The sequence below is a fragment of the Myxine glutinosa genome, chromosome 2 (assembly GCF_964187855.1).
Source record: "Myxine glutinosa chromosome 2, kmMyxGlut1.1, whole genome shotgun sequence".
Classification (NCBI taxonomy): Eukaryota; Metazoa; Chordata; class Myxini; order Myxiniformes; family Myxinidae; genus Myxine; species Myxine glutinosa.
In genome coordinates, this window is record NC_136262.1 from 73,337,634 (window position 1) to 73,353,704 (window position 16,071).

General features: G+C 43.7%; 1 protein-coding gene across 1 annotated transcript in view; it reads left to right on the top strand.

The window, feature by feature from the left end:
• The window catches only part of PTPN9 (protein tyrosine phosphatase non-receptor type 9), a 134,471-nt gene extending 119,177 nt beyond the window's left edge, over window positions 1-15,294 (top strand). Inside the window, exon 13 of the mRNA XM_068107988.2 lies at window positions 812-15,294. Within this exon, the coding sequence (XP_067964089.1) occupies window positions 812-1,035 (224 nt within the window). The 3' untranslated portion in view covers window positions 1,036-15,294. The remainder of the gene's footprint in view (window positions 1-811) is intronic.
• Window positions 15,295-16,071: the final 777 nt, after the last annotated feature.

Sequence of the window (16,071 nt, forward strand, 5' to 3'; positions counted from 1 at the left end):
TTTCAACACTCTAGAAATTGTTTTATATCCTTCCCCAAATATATGGCTCCTCACAATTCTATCTCAGAGTTCTACGGACAGTTCCTTGGAATTCATGGTAGAGTTTCTGCTCTGATGTGCACTGTCAACTGGGAGACCTTGTATAGAAAGGTGTGTTTCTTTCTAAGTCATGTCCAAGCAATTGAATTGGCCACAGGTGTACTCCAGTCAAGTTGGTGACACGCAGCTCTCGTCCTCATGGATGGTGTTGCTTGTGTGGAATCAGCTGTGGTACAAGTCTCGTGCTTCCCAAACCCAGGTCCGGGTTATATCCACGTTTCCATTGCACACTGTTGAAGCTTTGTATCATGTATTTGATTCATGCTCTGCATTTCTGGCCACATCGACAACAGTTTGCATCATCTTCGGTCTGTCTGATATCGGGTTCATTCCTGGGAACTGAGGACTGTTGTTGTCAGCACTGTTGTGAGTTCCTTGCATGCTGAGAAGAAGGCATCCACGTTATCACATCTTTGTGATCGAATCTTGCTTTGCCATTTGAAGACAAGACCGCACGTGTCGGTTCCGAGAACATCTGGTCACACCAATTCTCACATCGAGAGAGAAACATTACTGCAGCTTTCGAGTTTTAGCCCATGCTGTATCAGTAGTGTAAGATGGCAGAGGATTCACAGACAAAGGCTTGACGGGCCCACGACATGAACACTCGTGTTGTGGTCCCAAATTGTGGTGTTACAATAAACGTTGCGGTTGTTGATCTTCGTACAAAACTATCGTCCCTAAATTGTTTTCATTTGCTTCTTATCTCCAGGCACATTCTGCACACTGGACATATGTCTGGCACGCCTGGCTGACTGCGGCACAGTGGATATTCACGGTACAGTCCGTGGAATGCGTTCGCAGCGAGCTTTCAGCATCCAAACAGCTGATCAGTATTGCTTCTGCCATACAGCACTACTAGAGCATGCCCAGCAGCAAGGCCTTCTCAGTGCACAGAACTGGAGTCCACCCGACCTTGATTCTGAAAGCGACTGAGAAAATGCAAGCATGGCCAAGCGTCCTTACTTTTGTTCCTGCTTTGTTCATTTTTTTATTTATTTTTTTTAACTTCTTTGGTATATCTTTTCCTAATCAGCTGATGCTGTAACCCTTTCCATACCACATGATGGTGGCACTTCTCTTTCGCGACACTCTAACGATTCATCTTGACAATTTTATGCCCAAATTCAGTTTTCTCCAGATTTTGTTCCTTCATGTTGGTACAACGAACAATTATTTTTTTGCTCTCGTTCTCAATCACTTCCGGTACATTATGTCCATCCGTTCTCATCTTTCTAAATGCCTCCTTGTTTGTAGCCGATTTGTTTTTCTGGAGTTATTGCTGGTAAACTATAATTTTCTTTCAATGACATAACCATCAGAGAATTGTTCTTTCTATTGTTACTTGTAGTATCATCATCATCATCATCATCATCATCCTACTCCACTTGAGTTCACAAACCTGCGTACGCACTTGCTTTATATTTCCGTCAATGCCGTTCTTCCTCTTTTGAGATGTTGCAACTAAAATTCTTCTCATCTTCTGCACTCTTTAGGAAAATTACAAAAACATAACTTATACACTTAGTGCCGCTTTGCCTTTGCATTGACCAGATGTATCGGTCATCACAGTCTGAGAGGTTAACAGGAATTGCAGGCAACTATTATGGAAACCTAATTGTATGAAATTAAGGTTATCGGTTTTTTTTTCGAACGAAACTACAATGCGTTTTCCTCTCTCTGTCTCCACCCTTTTGTTGTTGCCCCTCCCCATGTGGTACCTCTTATTTCACGGATCTCTACCTCCCAATCGACACGGCACCGTACGGTTTCCATCCTCTGCGTAATGGGCTGATCATGTGCACGGTGCAAGTTGTGCAGCAGCTTCATTCGTTTTTTTTCCCCCAACGTAGTTGCGGAGAAACAATTGCAGGCATTTGGGATAGACATGGGTTTGGTGGAGAGATCGAGCACAGTACCTCTATTTCGTTCGCCGGCCACACTTGGCGGTCGATTTGAAATTTGGATAAAAGTTTCAGGTTCTTGGGCCATTGGAAGTGCATAATGCAAATGTTTTGCAGTCGAGTTTGGGGAACGGACAATCCATTATATTAACGCATCTGGATTTGGCGAAAGGAACTTTCTCTTCCTAACGGTTGAACAATAAATTATTTTTGGCATCAAACTTAACTGCTTAATCCATATAATCAGACTTTTATCTATTGCTTGTTATTGTGATAACCCATGGCTCTGCTGATTTACATAACCGTTATTGTATAGGAAAGAATAAGTATAATTAAACTTTTTTTATCTTTGTTATTACACCAGAGCAATTACTGTGGCCTTATACGAGCTGTTTCTAAAGGATCTTGGTTCATACTTGAAGTTTTGAGAATTTTTTTTTTAAATATATGTCTAGTTAGTTCAACGTGTGGATTACACTTTGACCTTTTACCTTACACATGTCTTTTTTATTCTTATTTTGTGGTGTCAGTGTTGCGGTCCAACGCTGTTTAAACTCGTTTCATCGAACAAGACAATTTTACCCTTCGTAGTCATTAACGAGCTTGATGTTGGCAGGCATAGGGGTTGATTCTTTGCACCAGAGGTTTTTGCTGTGACAATTTAAAATATTTAAGTGGTGAACGTTCGAGTTCGTTAATTTTATTTTATTTTTTTCGAACTGACTTCATAGCTGCTTTCATAGGCCAACAATCTATAGGACAAGTTACCCTTTGTGTACCATAAGGTCTTCTGCCTTCTCTACCCCCATCCACAACCATGATCAAAGCCTTTATTGTCGGAAGCATTTGTTTTTATTTTTTTTGAAGGGGGTTGGTTTGGTGTTTGAACGGATGGAGAATTGAAGTCAGTTGTTTACGCTGTATCTTTGGAATCCAAAGGAGCTAATTTTCAAGGCTTAGGAAACAATTTGCCTCAAAATCTAAATTTAAATCTTGCGAATAAAGGCAGCACCTCTTGATGGGCTGGAGGTCTCAGCTTTAACTCGTCAGTAATCCCCTCCAGGTTTCCTTTCTTTTATTTGGCTTCAACTGTTATCATGTATCGTTTTGTGTGCAGCAATTGCCACTGACATGTATCTGGTTTCCATAAGAGTACAAAGTAATTATGGTTGTACCCTCTGAGTACAGGTCATAGGAGACGTCATTATTGTCGAAGATTGTTCACACTTGTCTGAATTTAATCTAATATCAATAACAGACAGTAGAAATAGTCAGGGACCAGTCTCATTGCTCAGTTTGATTGTCACCTTGTTTGAGAAGTGTTCATGATGTTCCAATGAGGAATAATAATCTGCAGCCAAAGTTGGTATATCCGTCAGCAATGGTTTCAACTAGCCTCGCCATCAAGTGAACCCTGTTTAGTGATGTCATGAGAGAGTAACGCCAACCATGGCCATTAAAACAATGACCATTGCAATTTGTTGCGCCTGGCATTCTATGGAATATGACAGAAGAAGAGCTGCACAAAACCTTTGATCATTGTGCCCAATGTAGAGCATCGCCTGGTGTGCTGCAATGAATGGCTATCCTGGGACCTTAAATGGGTGTATCGGGTTTTGTGTAGTGAGCACTCCAGGTAAACTTTATTCAAGTCCAATGGTAAGATCTGTGTAATGTGATGGAAGAACCAAGGATGAATTTGGAAGATGATGCTTCCCATCCGAAACTCGAGAGTGCAGCACGATACTAGAATATGTCGCAAACCCTTGTTGTTGTTGGGCCTGGCACTTAAGAAAAAGTCTTTACAATGAACCACCATTCATACAAGACCCATTACTTGCAATTTGAGCAGCCAAAAGCTCACGTAGTAGGCATCACTATTTTTGAGCATAGTTGAGTAGATGAACAAACCCTACTCCTCCCTCCAAAAAACCCAAGTATCCTCAGCAGGTTGGAGTGAAGACACTCTTGGTTGGTTGGAGCAGGTTGGAGTGAAGTGAAGACATAGGTTTGATGACACTCGGTCTGATTAAACTAGTCTATGCACTTTATGAGGAATGCTGGAGAATCGCACTTCCAACCTATCAAAACTTGTAGTGTATACTGGCACTCTTTGCTATACGAACTCGATGCATTCCATGAAGGAAGTGTGTACAGCGAAAGAGCTTTTCCCATACACAGTTTTATAAATCGAAGATGCGTTCCTGGGAGGCTGATGTTTGGACATCTCACGCAACCAAACCAAACCCAACTAAATAGAAAAAAACAATAGAAAGCATCTGGAAATGCAAATCCCGTCCACATCTGCTTTGTAATTAGACTTCTTCTTCTTCTTCCGTATACGAAACATGGCAAAAACGCCAAAAAAAAAAATACATCAAAATTCGTGATTCTATGCAACCTTGACCTTTGACCTCTTGATCTAAAAACAATCGGCTTCGAACTTTTGATTGGTGAACCAATTCAGTGACCCAATAAGCAAATCTTAAATTTTATGATTTGATGTGATGCTGACCTTTGACCTTTTGTTCTAAAAAAACCAAAAACATTAGCTTCTATCTTTTGATTAGTGAACCAATCAGTGACCCAGTATGCAAATTCTTAAAATTTCTGGTCAATTGGATGAAAGTTGACGATTTTATGTATTGCTGACCTTTGACCTTTTAACCAAATTATTAATTTGTCTTTGACCAATTTAAAACAAACTTTGGTGCATCACGAGTGATGAAGGTTGTGGTCAAGTTTCATTGAAATTGTGTGTGTAGTCTCAGAGAAGAGAGCAAATACCTATTTTTGGGGGGTCAACCTCTCGTGCATCACCTCAGACCCTGATTTATTTAATGTCGTGAACAAAATTGGTACATCACGTGTGATGGAGGTTGTGGTCAAGTTTCATCAAAAACATCAAAAGTTTCGTTGAAATTGTGTGTAGTTTTGGAAAAGAGAAAATAGCTATCTTGGGTGGGTCAAAAAAAACCCCCGGATACACCCATTAATGAGCGCAGATTTCGATGCGGGCAATACACCTTTGTTAGGCACCAGATATGAAGCTTGTCGCCAGGTTTCATCAAAATCCTTTGGTTGGTTCAAGCAATAATGACTGAAGTGTTTACGGGCTCACTCAAAGTCCAGATGAGCTAAAAATATAACAACCCATTTAGTGGATGTTACTTTGCATTGCAATAGTACTGTATTATATTCATACACTTCACTTTACAATGGAATAATCCCCTTATGTTCTCACCGTCGCAGCACATGCGCTGCCCCTTTAGACATGGTGGGTGAGGCGAGTAGAAAATCCGTATCAGCGAAAACACTTGTGTTACAGAGTCCTCTCCAATCTCCTGGTCTCGGTAACCTCCGAACCCCGAGAGGAACCCCGGCAGAAAAATATCTTAAAAGACAGAATCTCGCTCTCCAGTCGATATCCAAAGCGTGTACAGTGGGCAAGGGTGCTCTTCCCGCCAAACGGTACAACGGCGCCCTCCAGAGGCACACCTTCACCGCTCCCTCAGAAAACCGCAACGTAATTGGAGACGAAGCGGTTTCACCCACTCATCCCCGACAGACGGTAGTATGTTGGGGGTGAAGATGACACGAAGCAAACGTTCACAGGTGTCCATAGCACGGGGTTCAAAATGGCCGACGGCTCTGGCTTGAGCCGATGCGACGAGGCAAGGATTCGTCGGAATCTCAGCGCCCCAAATCTGTCTACGCAGATTTCTCCACTCCAGCGAATATTCTTATCGCCGGATGTCCCTTCCAGGAACTCAAAATCCCCTCGCGGCTGTCGGTAAACCTGGCTCGTTCTCGAGCGCTGACGTCACCATCCTCCCCGACTTTGCGTGTGCTGCTTCTTCCTCTTCGCCTCATTGTCTTCTCCTCCGGTTTCCTGTTTCACTTACAGTTATCCTTTTTAACTTTTGATAACCATTTGTGAATAATAAACCTTGTGAAACTAATAATAACGCATAATATCAGAGACACGTCCAGTGAGTGAAAAACACAAAAACGGAAGTTACGAATCCGTAACACTTCCCCCCCTCAAGAAAGAAAGTTTGAACATAGTGAAAACTTTCTTTGTAGGCAAAACTCTTTACACAAACCAAAGTAAGCTCACCCCCAAATCATCAATTCCTGTGAGCAACAACAATCCATAGTTCCCAAAAATAAAGCAACAAAATTTTACACAACCCACAGAGATTTCCAAAGTTAATTCACTCTGGACAAAGCATCAGCAACGACATTGTCCCTGCCCTTTACGTGCTCAATTTCCAAGTTGAACTCCTTCAAAGCCAAACTCCATCTCATCACCCTCTGATGTTTTTTTTTTTTACTTTTAGTTTTTCTTGAATGAAGGTTAAGGGGTTGATCAAATATCCAAAGTCAAGCCAAGCCCATCGATAGCACCTTTTCCCGGGAGGCCGAGCTGAATATCCACTACATGGACGCCTTTAGGAACGTGGAGTTCACGGTTAGTCCGTGTAGGAAAGTTCACTACATGGACGCCTTTAGGAACGGTTAATCCGTGTAGGAATCTTGTCTCGGCTGCTCCGCAGCATTCAGTGCTTCCATTCTTTCTAACTTTCCTAATAATCACGGTTTGACCACTTGTCACTGTAGCCACGTGAATAACGGTCTCCTTCTCGGCCACTACTCTGATAATCCTTCCTTCGGGAGCTGCCGTAACTCCGGGAGCCTCCATAATAATATCGATTGCAGCCACCACCAACACTACTCCTCCATTGTCCTCTTCTGTAGCCCCCACGACACCTATGAAATGTCTTCCCTACTGTTATGGTCCGACCCTCCAAATCCTTGCCATTCCAATTCTTCTCTGCCTCTTTGGCGTCCTTTGTGCTTGCAAACGTGACAAAGCCGAACCCTCTTGACTTTTGCGTTTCCCTGTCTTTTACCAACCGCACTTCCAAAAGCGGTCCATATTTGTTGAAGACAGAGGTCAGAACTTCTTCCTTTGTTTTGAAGTTCAGGCCCCCTACAAATAACTTGCTACCTTTGTCGCCATCCCTAACTGGTGTGGTGGTATTTTCCCTGCTGGGCTTTTTAACAACCATCGGGTTACCATAAACTTGACCACCGGCCAAATCATTCCCGATAACAACAGATACTCCCTCTACAGGAAGAGTGGTTTGTAAACCTATGGTGACCGGTCCTGACACCACATCGGACTCCAACTGGATGGCATGAAGTGGAGCTCTAACACAGTCACCAATCCCCTGTAAACGAACACTATCACCAGTTGCTGTCTCCTCTGACAATGGCAAGATGCCTTCAAGCATTAAAGATTGATGTGCTCCGGTGTCCCTCAATACCCTAACAGGTTTCCGGGTAGTCGGGTCTCCATCCAGTGACACCAACTCCTCTGAAATAAATGGTTGGTAACTCTTTTGATGGCGATTTCTCACATTGGCCATTGCATTCGGAGTCGTACTAGTCGAACTCCGCTCCTGATTTTCCTTTCCCAGAGCATAACAGTTGGACATCAAGTGTCCAGGTTTATGGCAAAAAGCGCAAGTAGGCCCGGAGGAGAACCCCGTGGTCTGCCAAGGCATGGGGGCGGCGGTCTGCCTCGAGCCCCCCGGACGATAGGTCTGTCTTGGAACCGCAGTCTTCTGATTTCTAGAAGGCGTGGTATCAGAGTGGTCCTCATTTTCATCTCGAGGCCGCCTCCCTGAATCTTCGTTCTCCGCACCAGATGTATCATAACTCTCCGTGCGAACTCTAGGTGGGAAGCTAGGTTTATGGAACCTCATCCTGTGTGTTAAGGCATAGTCATCCGCCATGGTTGCTGCCTCATACAACTTTGGTACTTTCCTTTCCTCCAGCTGTACTTTAATGTCCTCGTGGACGCACTGTTGGAATTCCTCCACCAGGATCAATTGTCGCAATAGTTCGAAGTCTTTCCCAACTCCTCTTGAATCACACCACCGATCAAACACGGTTTCTTTCATTCTGGCGAACTCCACATGGGTCTCATTCTCCCTCTTCCTGGCGTTCCGGAATTTTTGCCGGTAAGCTTCAGGGACCAATTAATAGGCCTTTAGAATGGTTTTCTTCACTACCTCATAATCTGCACATTGCTCAATCGGTAAAGCCGAATAAATATCTTGAGCTTTACCCACCAGAACACTTTGTACTAATATGGTCCAGGACTCCGCCGGCCATTTTAGCATTTGAGCCACTTTCTCAAAGTGTAAAAAAAACTTGGCTACCTCCTTTTCATTGAAGGGTGGAACCAGCCTCACATGTCTGCCAACATCCCATGTGTTTTGACTAGTTGTCAAACCAGTCAGCATGGGTGGTACCTCTCCCCCGTTCTCTCATGAACTCCAGCTCCTTGACTTTAATTTCCTGCTGACGCGCCAATTCACGGTCCTTTAACTCCCTTTCAGCTCTTCTCTCCCCTGCTTCGAGTTCTCTTGCAGCTCTCCTTTCCTCTGCTTTTTTGTCTTCTAACCTTTCCTGGCTCTTCAATTGCATCTCTGTTTTTTGGAGCTCCACACTTTCTTGTTCTTCTGGTAACCAATCCAAGGCTCCCTCTCTCCATGTTCCTTGTTCCACCATAGATTCTATCACCACTGTTTGCATCTCTGTTTTCTTCATTTTAGCTCGGACCTCCAAGCTAAAATGTTTGCCCAATATCAAGAGTTCCGATTTTAGTAACGCTCGGAACTGTGCCTCACTCGGGGTCGCTGTAAACCTCTCTGCTTCAAACTCCGTGGTGGCTATCCGTTAACACCTGTTAACCTTCACACAAGAAATTTCCCCCCCAAAAAAAAAAATTTTTTTGGTTTTTTTTGAAAGATTTGGGAATGTTGAACAAATTCCAAAATTGGAAAATTTGGGAATGCTAGGGAATTCTATCCCGGACGATATTTAAGGAATTTTATATCCCGGACGAAGACCCAATTTCGAGCCCACGAGTTTCAATTGGACGAGCCCCCAATTTCTGTTACGGAGTCCTCTACAATCTCCTGGTCTCAGTAACCTCCGAACCCCGAGAGGAACCCTGGCAGAAAAATATCTTACCCTGTGTTGAAAATCAATAGTGAAACCACACCAATGATTATAAATGAACAAACTAGTATAATAAGGCACACACAGGTAATACGGTACAGCAAATGGCCATTAAGAGTGCACTCTATATCTTATATAAAGTCAAGTGACTCACTGCTCTGCTAGCAAATGAACGGACACTCAATGTCTCTATGACTTTTCCCAAGGCGAATGGGATTCGCTCCAGCGGTCGATGGAATGAAATCCGGTCGAAGCCCGAATCTCGCTCTCCAGTCGATATCCGAAGCGTGTACAGTGGGCAAGGGTGCTCTTCCCGCTGAACGGTACAACGGCGCCCTCCAGAGGCGCACCTTCACCGCTCCCTCAGCAAACCGCAACGTAATTGGAGACGAAGCGGTTTCACCCACTCATCCCTGACAGGGTAGTATGTTGGGGGTGAAGATGACACGAAGCAAACGTTCACAGGTGTCCGAAGCACGGGGTTCAAAATGGCCGACGGCTCTGGCTTGAGCCGATGCGACGAGGCAAGGATTCGTCGGAATCTCAGCGCCCCAAATCTGTCTACGCAGATTTCTCCACTCCAGCGAATATTCTTATCGCCGGATGTCCCTTCCAGGAACTCAAAATCCCCTCGCGGCTGTCGGTAAACCTGGCTCGTTCTCGAGCGCTGACGTCACCGTCCTCCCTGACTTTGTGCGCGCTGCTTCTTCCTCTTCACCTCATTGTCTTCTCCTTCGGTTTCCTGTTTCCGGTCGAAGCCCGAATCTCGCTTTTTCGGTCGAAGCCCAAAGCCCGAATCAGTTATCCTTTTTAACTTTTGATAACCGTTCGTGAATAATAAACCTTGTGAAACTAATAATAATGCATAATATCAGAGACACGTCCAGTGGGTGAAAACCACAATAACGGAAGTTACGAATCCGTAACACTTGGCGTATAGTGAAAAGTGTTCGTTACTTCATTCATTGCGAATCAGCGAAAGGTGCATTAACCGGGAGTTCGTATATTGAGGAGTGCCTGTATTAGTGTTAAGGGTCAACGCTGTAATGGGGCAAAATAATCATCGTGTCACTCGAGCTGAAGCATTTTCAATACAAGATTTGGGCTCGTGGAAGAGCAAGATGACAGTGTAAAAGGGCAATGGTGGGGCCACTGTTGGACAAGAAGAGCAAGGGAAAAGAGGTGGGGAGGCATGTGTCTTGGAGTAGCTGGGCAGCACTGATAGAGTTGAGGGAGCTTGACTGTAGAAGAAGAGGTTAAAAAAAAAATGGAGGTCACCAACTTGTCTACGTGGAGAGAAACAAGCCTTGTTCCTTTGCCTTTGTCATGAGAGATATCAATAATGTTGAGAACTTTAGATTCCACAGAATGTAGGAGACAGGTGTGATGCTCGGCCGACTGCCCATAGGGAAGAGCACTACTACATTGAGCTATGAATAAAGGCCTTATGGGATGTGAGTAGTGACTCATGTTTCCCAGTTTTGGCTGACATTGGAGGCCATCTTTGCCATATAATTTCATTACATGGTCAGCCCAGAATGAGTTCTGGCTGATTGTGACAGAACCTCTTGCAATCGCTGACCATGGAAACCCATTGGTGTTTTCATTTGAAGATCCTTGCAGAAAGATCCGGTGTGACTGTTGTGTTTGCCAATATGGAAGGATGCTCCAGGTAGCAGACCAAAATCGAATCGTTCCCAGATCAGCAGAGAGTGACTAAGCTGCCTTGTGTCTGTCAGTGGTATGTGGCACGGTACGACACAATGGCGTCATTTGCACAAAGAAAGTGTTTTCCAGAGTATCACAACGGTTGTTAATGTCAAAGAAGAACAAGAAAGATAAATAAAATATTGCAGACCCTCGCCAGGATGTGTTTTCAGTGGTTTTTAAGGCTTTTGTGTTAAAACAAATATGGCGGCCGAACCACGTGACCGATGACGTCATCATTTTTTTTTTTTTCTCCACTAATTTATCCCTAAATTATGCTGAAGAAATTTCATCTTGATTGGATGAAGTTTTGTTCTTGCCGAATTATGAAGTCATAATGGAGGCACTTATGATAACATCATCATTAACATATGTTATTCCACATGGAGAGTTCTTTACAATGAGCCATGTCTCAATTTTTTCTATTCAGCACTTTCGGAGATGTAGTGGTGCAAAGTTTTTCGGTTTTTCCAAGACGGCGGCCGAACCACGTGACCGATGACGTCATAAAAAATTTCTCCCCCTATTTATGCCTACATGACGCTTAAGAAATTTCATCTTGATCGGATGAAGTTTTGTACTTGTCGAATTATGACATCATAATGGAGGCACCTATGACATCATCATTAACATATTTTATTCCCCATGGGGAGTTCTTTACAATGAGCCATGTCTCAATTTTTTCTATTCAGCACTTTCGGAGATATAGAGGTGCAAAGTTTTTTGGTTTTTCCAAGATGGCGGCCGAACCACGTGATCTATGACGTCATACTTGCCATTAAAAAAATTCTTCAGGTGGAGTTGCACCTATGGTGAAAATTTCCTGTCAATCGGACCAATGGTTGCAGAGAAAATCCTATTTATTCTGTGCGGACAGACATACAGACAGACAGACAAATGGACCACAAGACTTCATAGCCCAAAACGCTTCCACTGGGAGAGGAAAGTAGAGGGTTCCATGGATAGCCATGCATTGCCTACGTGAGTGCAGCAAGTTGTGAAGGAGGTCATGTACGCCGGCTGCGGGCAAAGAGCAGAGGGTACAATGTCAAACTGTCAAATGCTGTCATTCAAAAGGCAGGAGGCAGAAGCAAGAGTCAGAAGAGCAAGGCCAAGCTTGTAAAAAAATGAGAGACTACCAACTTACTGCTAGTGGGAGAGTGACAGTCCTTCAAACTGTACATCTTGCCTTGAGATTGCAATGGTGCGGAAGGCCTTGTTTTATTGGCCAGGCCGTGCAGGGATTGTTGTGTTTGGACACGCGCTAACCCTCCATCCTGGTCTGATCACATTTTTGTAAACCCAGTTTTGCAGTGTATTCAAACATCTTGTCTGAGTGTGAGCGAGGATTTGTTGAGTGTGTGGAGTTGCAGAGGACAATGTGCGAGTCACGTGTTACTCGGCTCTTCTATTCAGCTGGGAGCAGAGGGAGTGAAGGAAAAAGGAAGTGTTTGAGGAGGTGAAAGGAAAAAAAGAGTTATGACAAAAATTTCTGAGAGTGTTATGGAACGCATCAGCAATAGGAAGAAACCAGGGGGGGGGGTAATTTAGCACCCCCCCCCCCCGGGCTATTCCGTGTTAAGGAGATGCGTGGAACATGGAGCTGTCGAGTGTCAATAAAAGCATTCAGAGAAACTAGCATAAGGAAAGTCATGTCGTTGCCGTTCGTATGCAGCACGTGGCTGTGGGTTGGCATCAGTTATCGCAGGGGCACAGCGGTGCCTTTGCAGTGCCCCCTATAGGTTGGAGCTGGATTTGGCCAGGGTGATGCTTTTTTGGCCATTTGGCCAAATTTGGATATTTGGCCATTTGGCCAGGCCAGTGGATTTGGCCAGGGTTATTTTTTTGGCCGTTTGGCCAAATTTGGATATTTGGCCAGACCAGTGGATTTGGCCAGGGTTATTTTTGGCCATTTGGCCACATTTGGATATTTGGCCAGGCCAGTGGATTTTGCCAGGGTGCTTTTTTTGGCCATTTGGCCAAATTTGGATATTTGCCCAGGGTGCTGGTGATACCTCGCCCATTATTCGCGAAGAGCAACAGAACAGAGTAATTAAAGTGATGAAAGTACGGAGCGTGGCTTATACGGATAAGAAGCAAGAGGAACAGAAAGAAATGTTTACATAAAATGCAGAAAATACAATTACCCAGTGCTACCAGCAACAACAAAACGAAAGGACGATACATTTCCCGACTGTATCCTCATGTTTGGTGGTAGATGACGTTCAGAGCAGCACAACGTGCGTTCTCCGCCTTCTTGGATGTGAAAGGCAGCACGAGGGAGGTCGGTGGGCAAGGTGGGAATATAGCGGGATGCTTGGGTATACGACATTGTGAGATGATGTTGTCCCGTTGCTTTTGGTAGGATAGTGGATTTTGTTGTTTTTGGTAAAATAAATAAATAAATAAATAAATAAACTCAGCCCGACCAATGTCCACAGAATTTTTTTTTATTTTAATTATTATAAGCAAGTTGTAATTTCTGTTTGTTAGAAAATGTGGCATTTCTTTTTTGCATTGCACGTGGACCCCGTGAGGATAAGGGACTTTGTCATGTCAGAGCGTTTTGGCATCTCTTTACCCACGTGACGTGAATGATTACCAGAGTGAACCTTTATGGTATTGGTACCTTTAATATTAAAATAAGAAACCCCAACACTCATTTGGAGGAAAAGATGAAGAGTAAGCTCCGCGAAACACCATTTTTCTCGACAGCATATGTTACTGCCAAAGGAAACTGCGCACACACTGAGGTAATGAAGCAGTCGCTCATCGCCTGCTTGCGCATGCGCGTGAGGACTCGAGGACTCAATTTGCCGAGTTGCTCCCTCAATGTGGGATTGTTGCTGCTGGGGGGCACCGGCTTAGCGCGGTGCGAGTGCAGTTTTGGTGTGAGAGGACATTTTGCGACTCCTTAATGCCGTCATTTCATGCGAGCGAGTACTTGTCCAGGTTCCGTTTTACTCTGCTTGGGAATTGTTTGGTGGCTTCACAGGTGGAATCCTCGGTATATTGATGGAGATGTACTGTGAGCGTATCGGACAGGCTCTTGTCATCTGCGTTGTCATCCCAGTGGTTTTTCGGATTTTCTGGGTCCAACCACATGTGGTCACATCCTTTTGTGTATCCAGTGTAACCATGACACGTTTTACCCAAAAGGCAGTTATTTTGGTGTTTGTATTTTTGGTGTTTGTGAGTATTTTCCTGTAATTTTGCTGAAATAGGGATCAGAGCTGTTGCTGGGGTTTGACCAGCAACCGATGAACACACCCGGGTCCGTTTGGTGCTTCGTCTCACTCCCGCAGGTGCATACAAGTATCTGAGAATGAGATTGGCACCGATTCTTATTTCGTTTTGCAAATCCAGACCAGTCTAAGTATTTTCTACCTATAGAGCAAGATTGTGTTGGGTTTTCAGGCGAGGATGTCACTGGTGTGTCACACAATGTCCCTGAATAGCACTTTTTCTTTCTAGTTTCATTGCAGACTGTTTGCGTGTAATCCTTTCCAATGGACCTTTCACCAATGCAAGCCTTTTAACTCTGCCCCCCCTCCCCCCTCTCTGCTATGGCTGTTAACTCCACTTTACTGCTGAACTCTTCTCCTCACTGTTCCCCACTCATCCCTTATCTATGACTCTTCCCCAGAAGTTGCTGTTGTGCTTATTTTTTTATATATTTCCCCCTCTATCAGCATTTAAAAGGAGATGTTGGAGTATTTTATCAGAATGATGCCTGGCTATTTGGCAGCATGTATGGATGGGGTATTGGGCGGGGGTGAGGGGTCGTGTTCTGCAATGTTATCATGCATGTGCAGCTGCATCCCACTCTTCAGAAGTCCAAAGTTCTGGGATGTCTTGCACTACTCGTAGCTAAATGGGAGAAATAGTGCACTTTTTTTTAAAGTGCTCATGAGTACAAGGGTAGGGATGGGATGTTGAGGTCTTGTTCGATTTTTGGTACGATATGCATTCTGTCGCCACGTTCATTTTTCAGCCAAACGACCAATAGCCTTTATGTAACTCGTCAGTCTGATACTTACATTTGATTGCACCAAATTAACTAGAGCCAGTGTCAAAACAAAGCAAAAATGGTCTTTACTCCGGCAGGTTTCAGAAACTGTATATGAAGTGCACATAGGAGGAAAATGGTACTTGTAGGATATAATAGACCGATTTGTTTGTATTTTGGCCAAATCTACTTGTGGACGTTGGCCTAAAGGGTTGTTTAGTGGGGTTGATGCGGTTATGAGCAATTCTGTTGGTTATTGTTAGTTTGTTCTTTTTTAGTTTGTAACAAAAAAGTGCGTTTCCCTGCGATGGAGCACTTTCACAAATAAATCCTACCCAAAGTAATGAGTTTGTCCACAATGTGGGTTTTGTATAAAGTTTGTTCAGAGGGTGCCGTTTGTACTTCCGGTATCTGCACATAACACAGACATGTTATAATTGTGTAAAATAAACTATTTAAAAAGGTGGGCAAACATCTTTTTCCGTGCAAAGCATATTTATTGCTTCGTAACCTAATAAAACATGTATGTCGGCTTTGTGACGTTGCCCTTTTTTTGTATGACTCATTTCTATAATGCTTGATGAAGAAGAAGAAAAGTAAAACTAACTGGGGGACTACTTACGATCAGATGCTGTAATGGTGAGTGCGTCCACTCCGAGTCTGGGAGGTCAACGGTTCAATTCCAACCCCGGCTGAACCAATCCAACTCCTTGTTTTGATACCCGGCATATTAAAAGGATAGAGCATGGACAAAAAGCCATATGTTGGCAACCATTGCACAGACTTGGCCAGCTGCATCATGAAGGGTCTTTGAATGGCTGAATTAGCAGATATATTTGTGTTTTTAAACTAAAAGCACCTACTCCCTACGAAGCTGTCATGGCGTCTTGTTATTATTTGGGTGGTGTATAGGCAACAGACCGCTGCTGCCTCGATTGCTCCCGAAAATAAAATGAACCCGGGTTATGTGTCTGAGGTGAAAACATTCTGTTGATCTGCATCTATTTATATTGTTGTTGTTTTTTTTTCTATTGCTTACGCACATTTTTTTCAAACACGCGCAGTGTTCAAAACCGTTAATGCAAAACTCAAAACCACCAACTCCATTTACAAAAGCTAGTTAGACATGTCAAACTCCAAATGTATGTCCCGTTTTATTGAGCTGTCTTTCAAAAGAACACCAACTTGCATCAAAGCAAAACCCTTTAAATTTTAATGAAACGTCATTCATTTAATAATCCAAACAAGATGAAGTCGTCATCATGACTAAATAACTAAAGCAAACAGGATATCCTTCTGTCGAAACACTTGTAG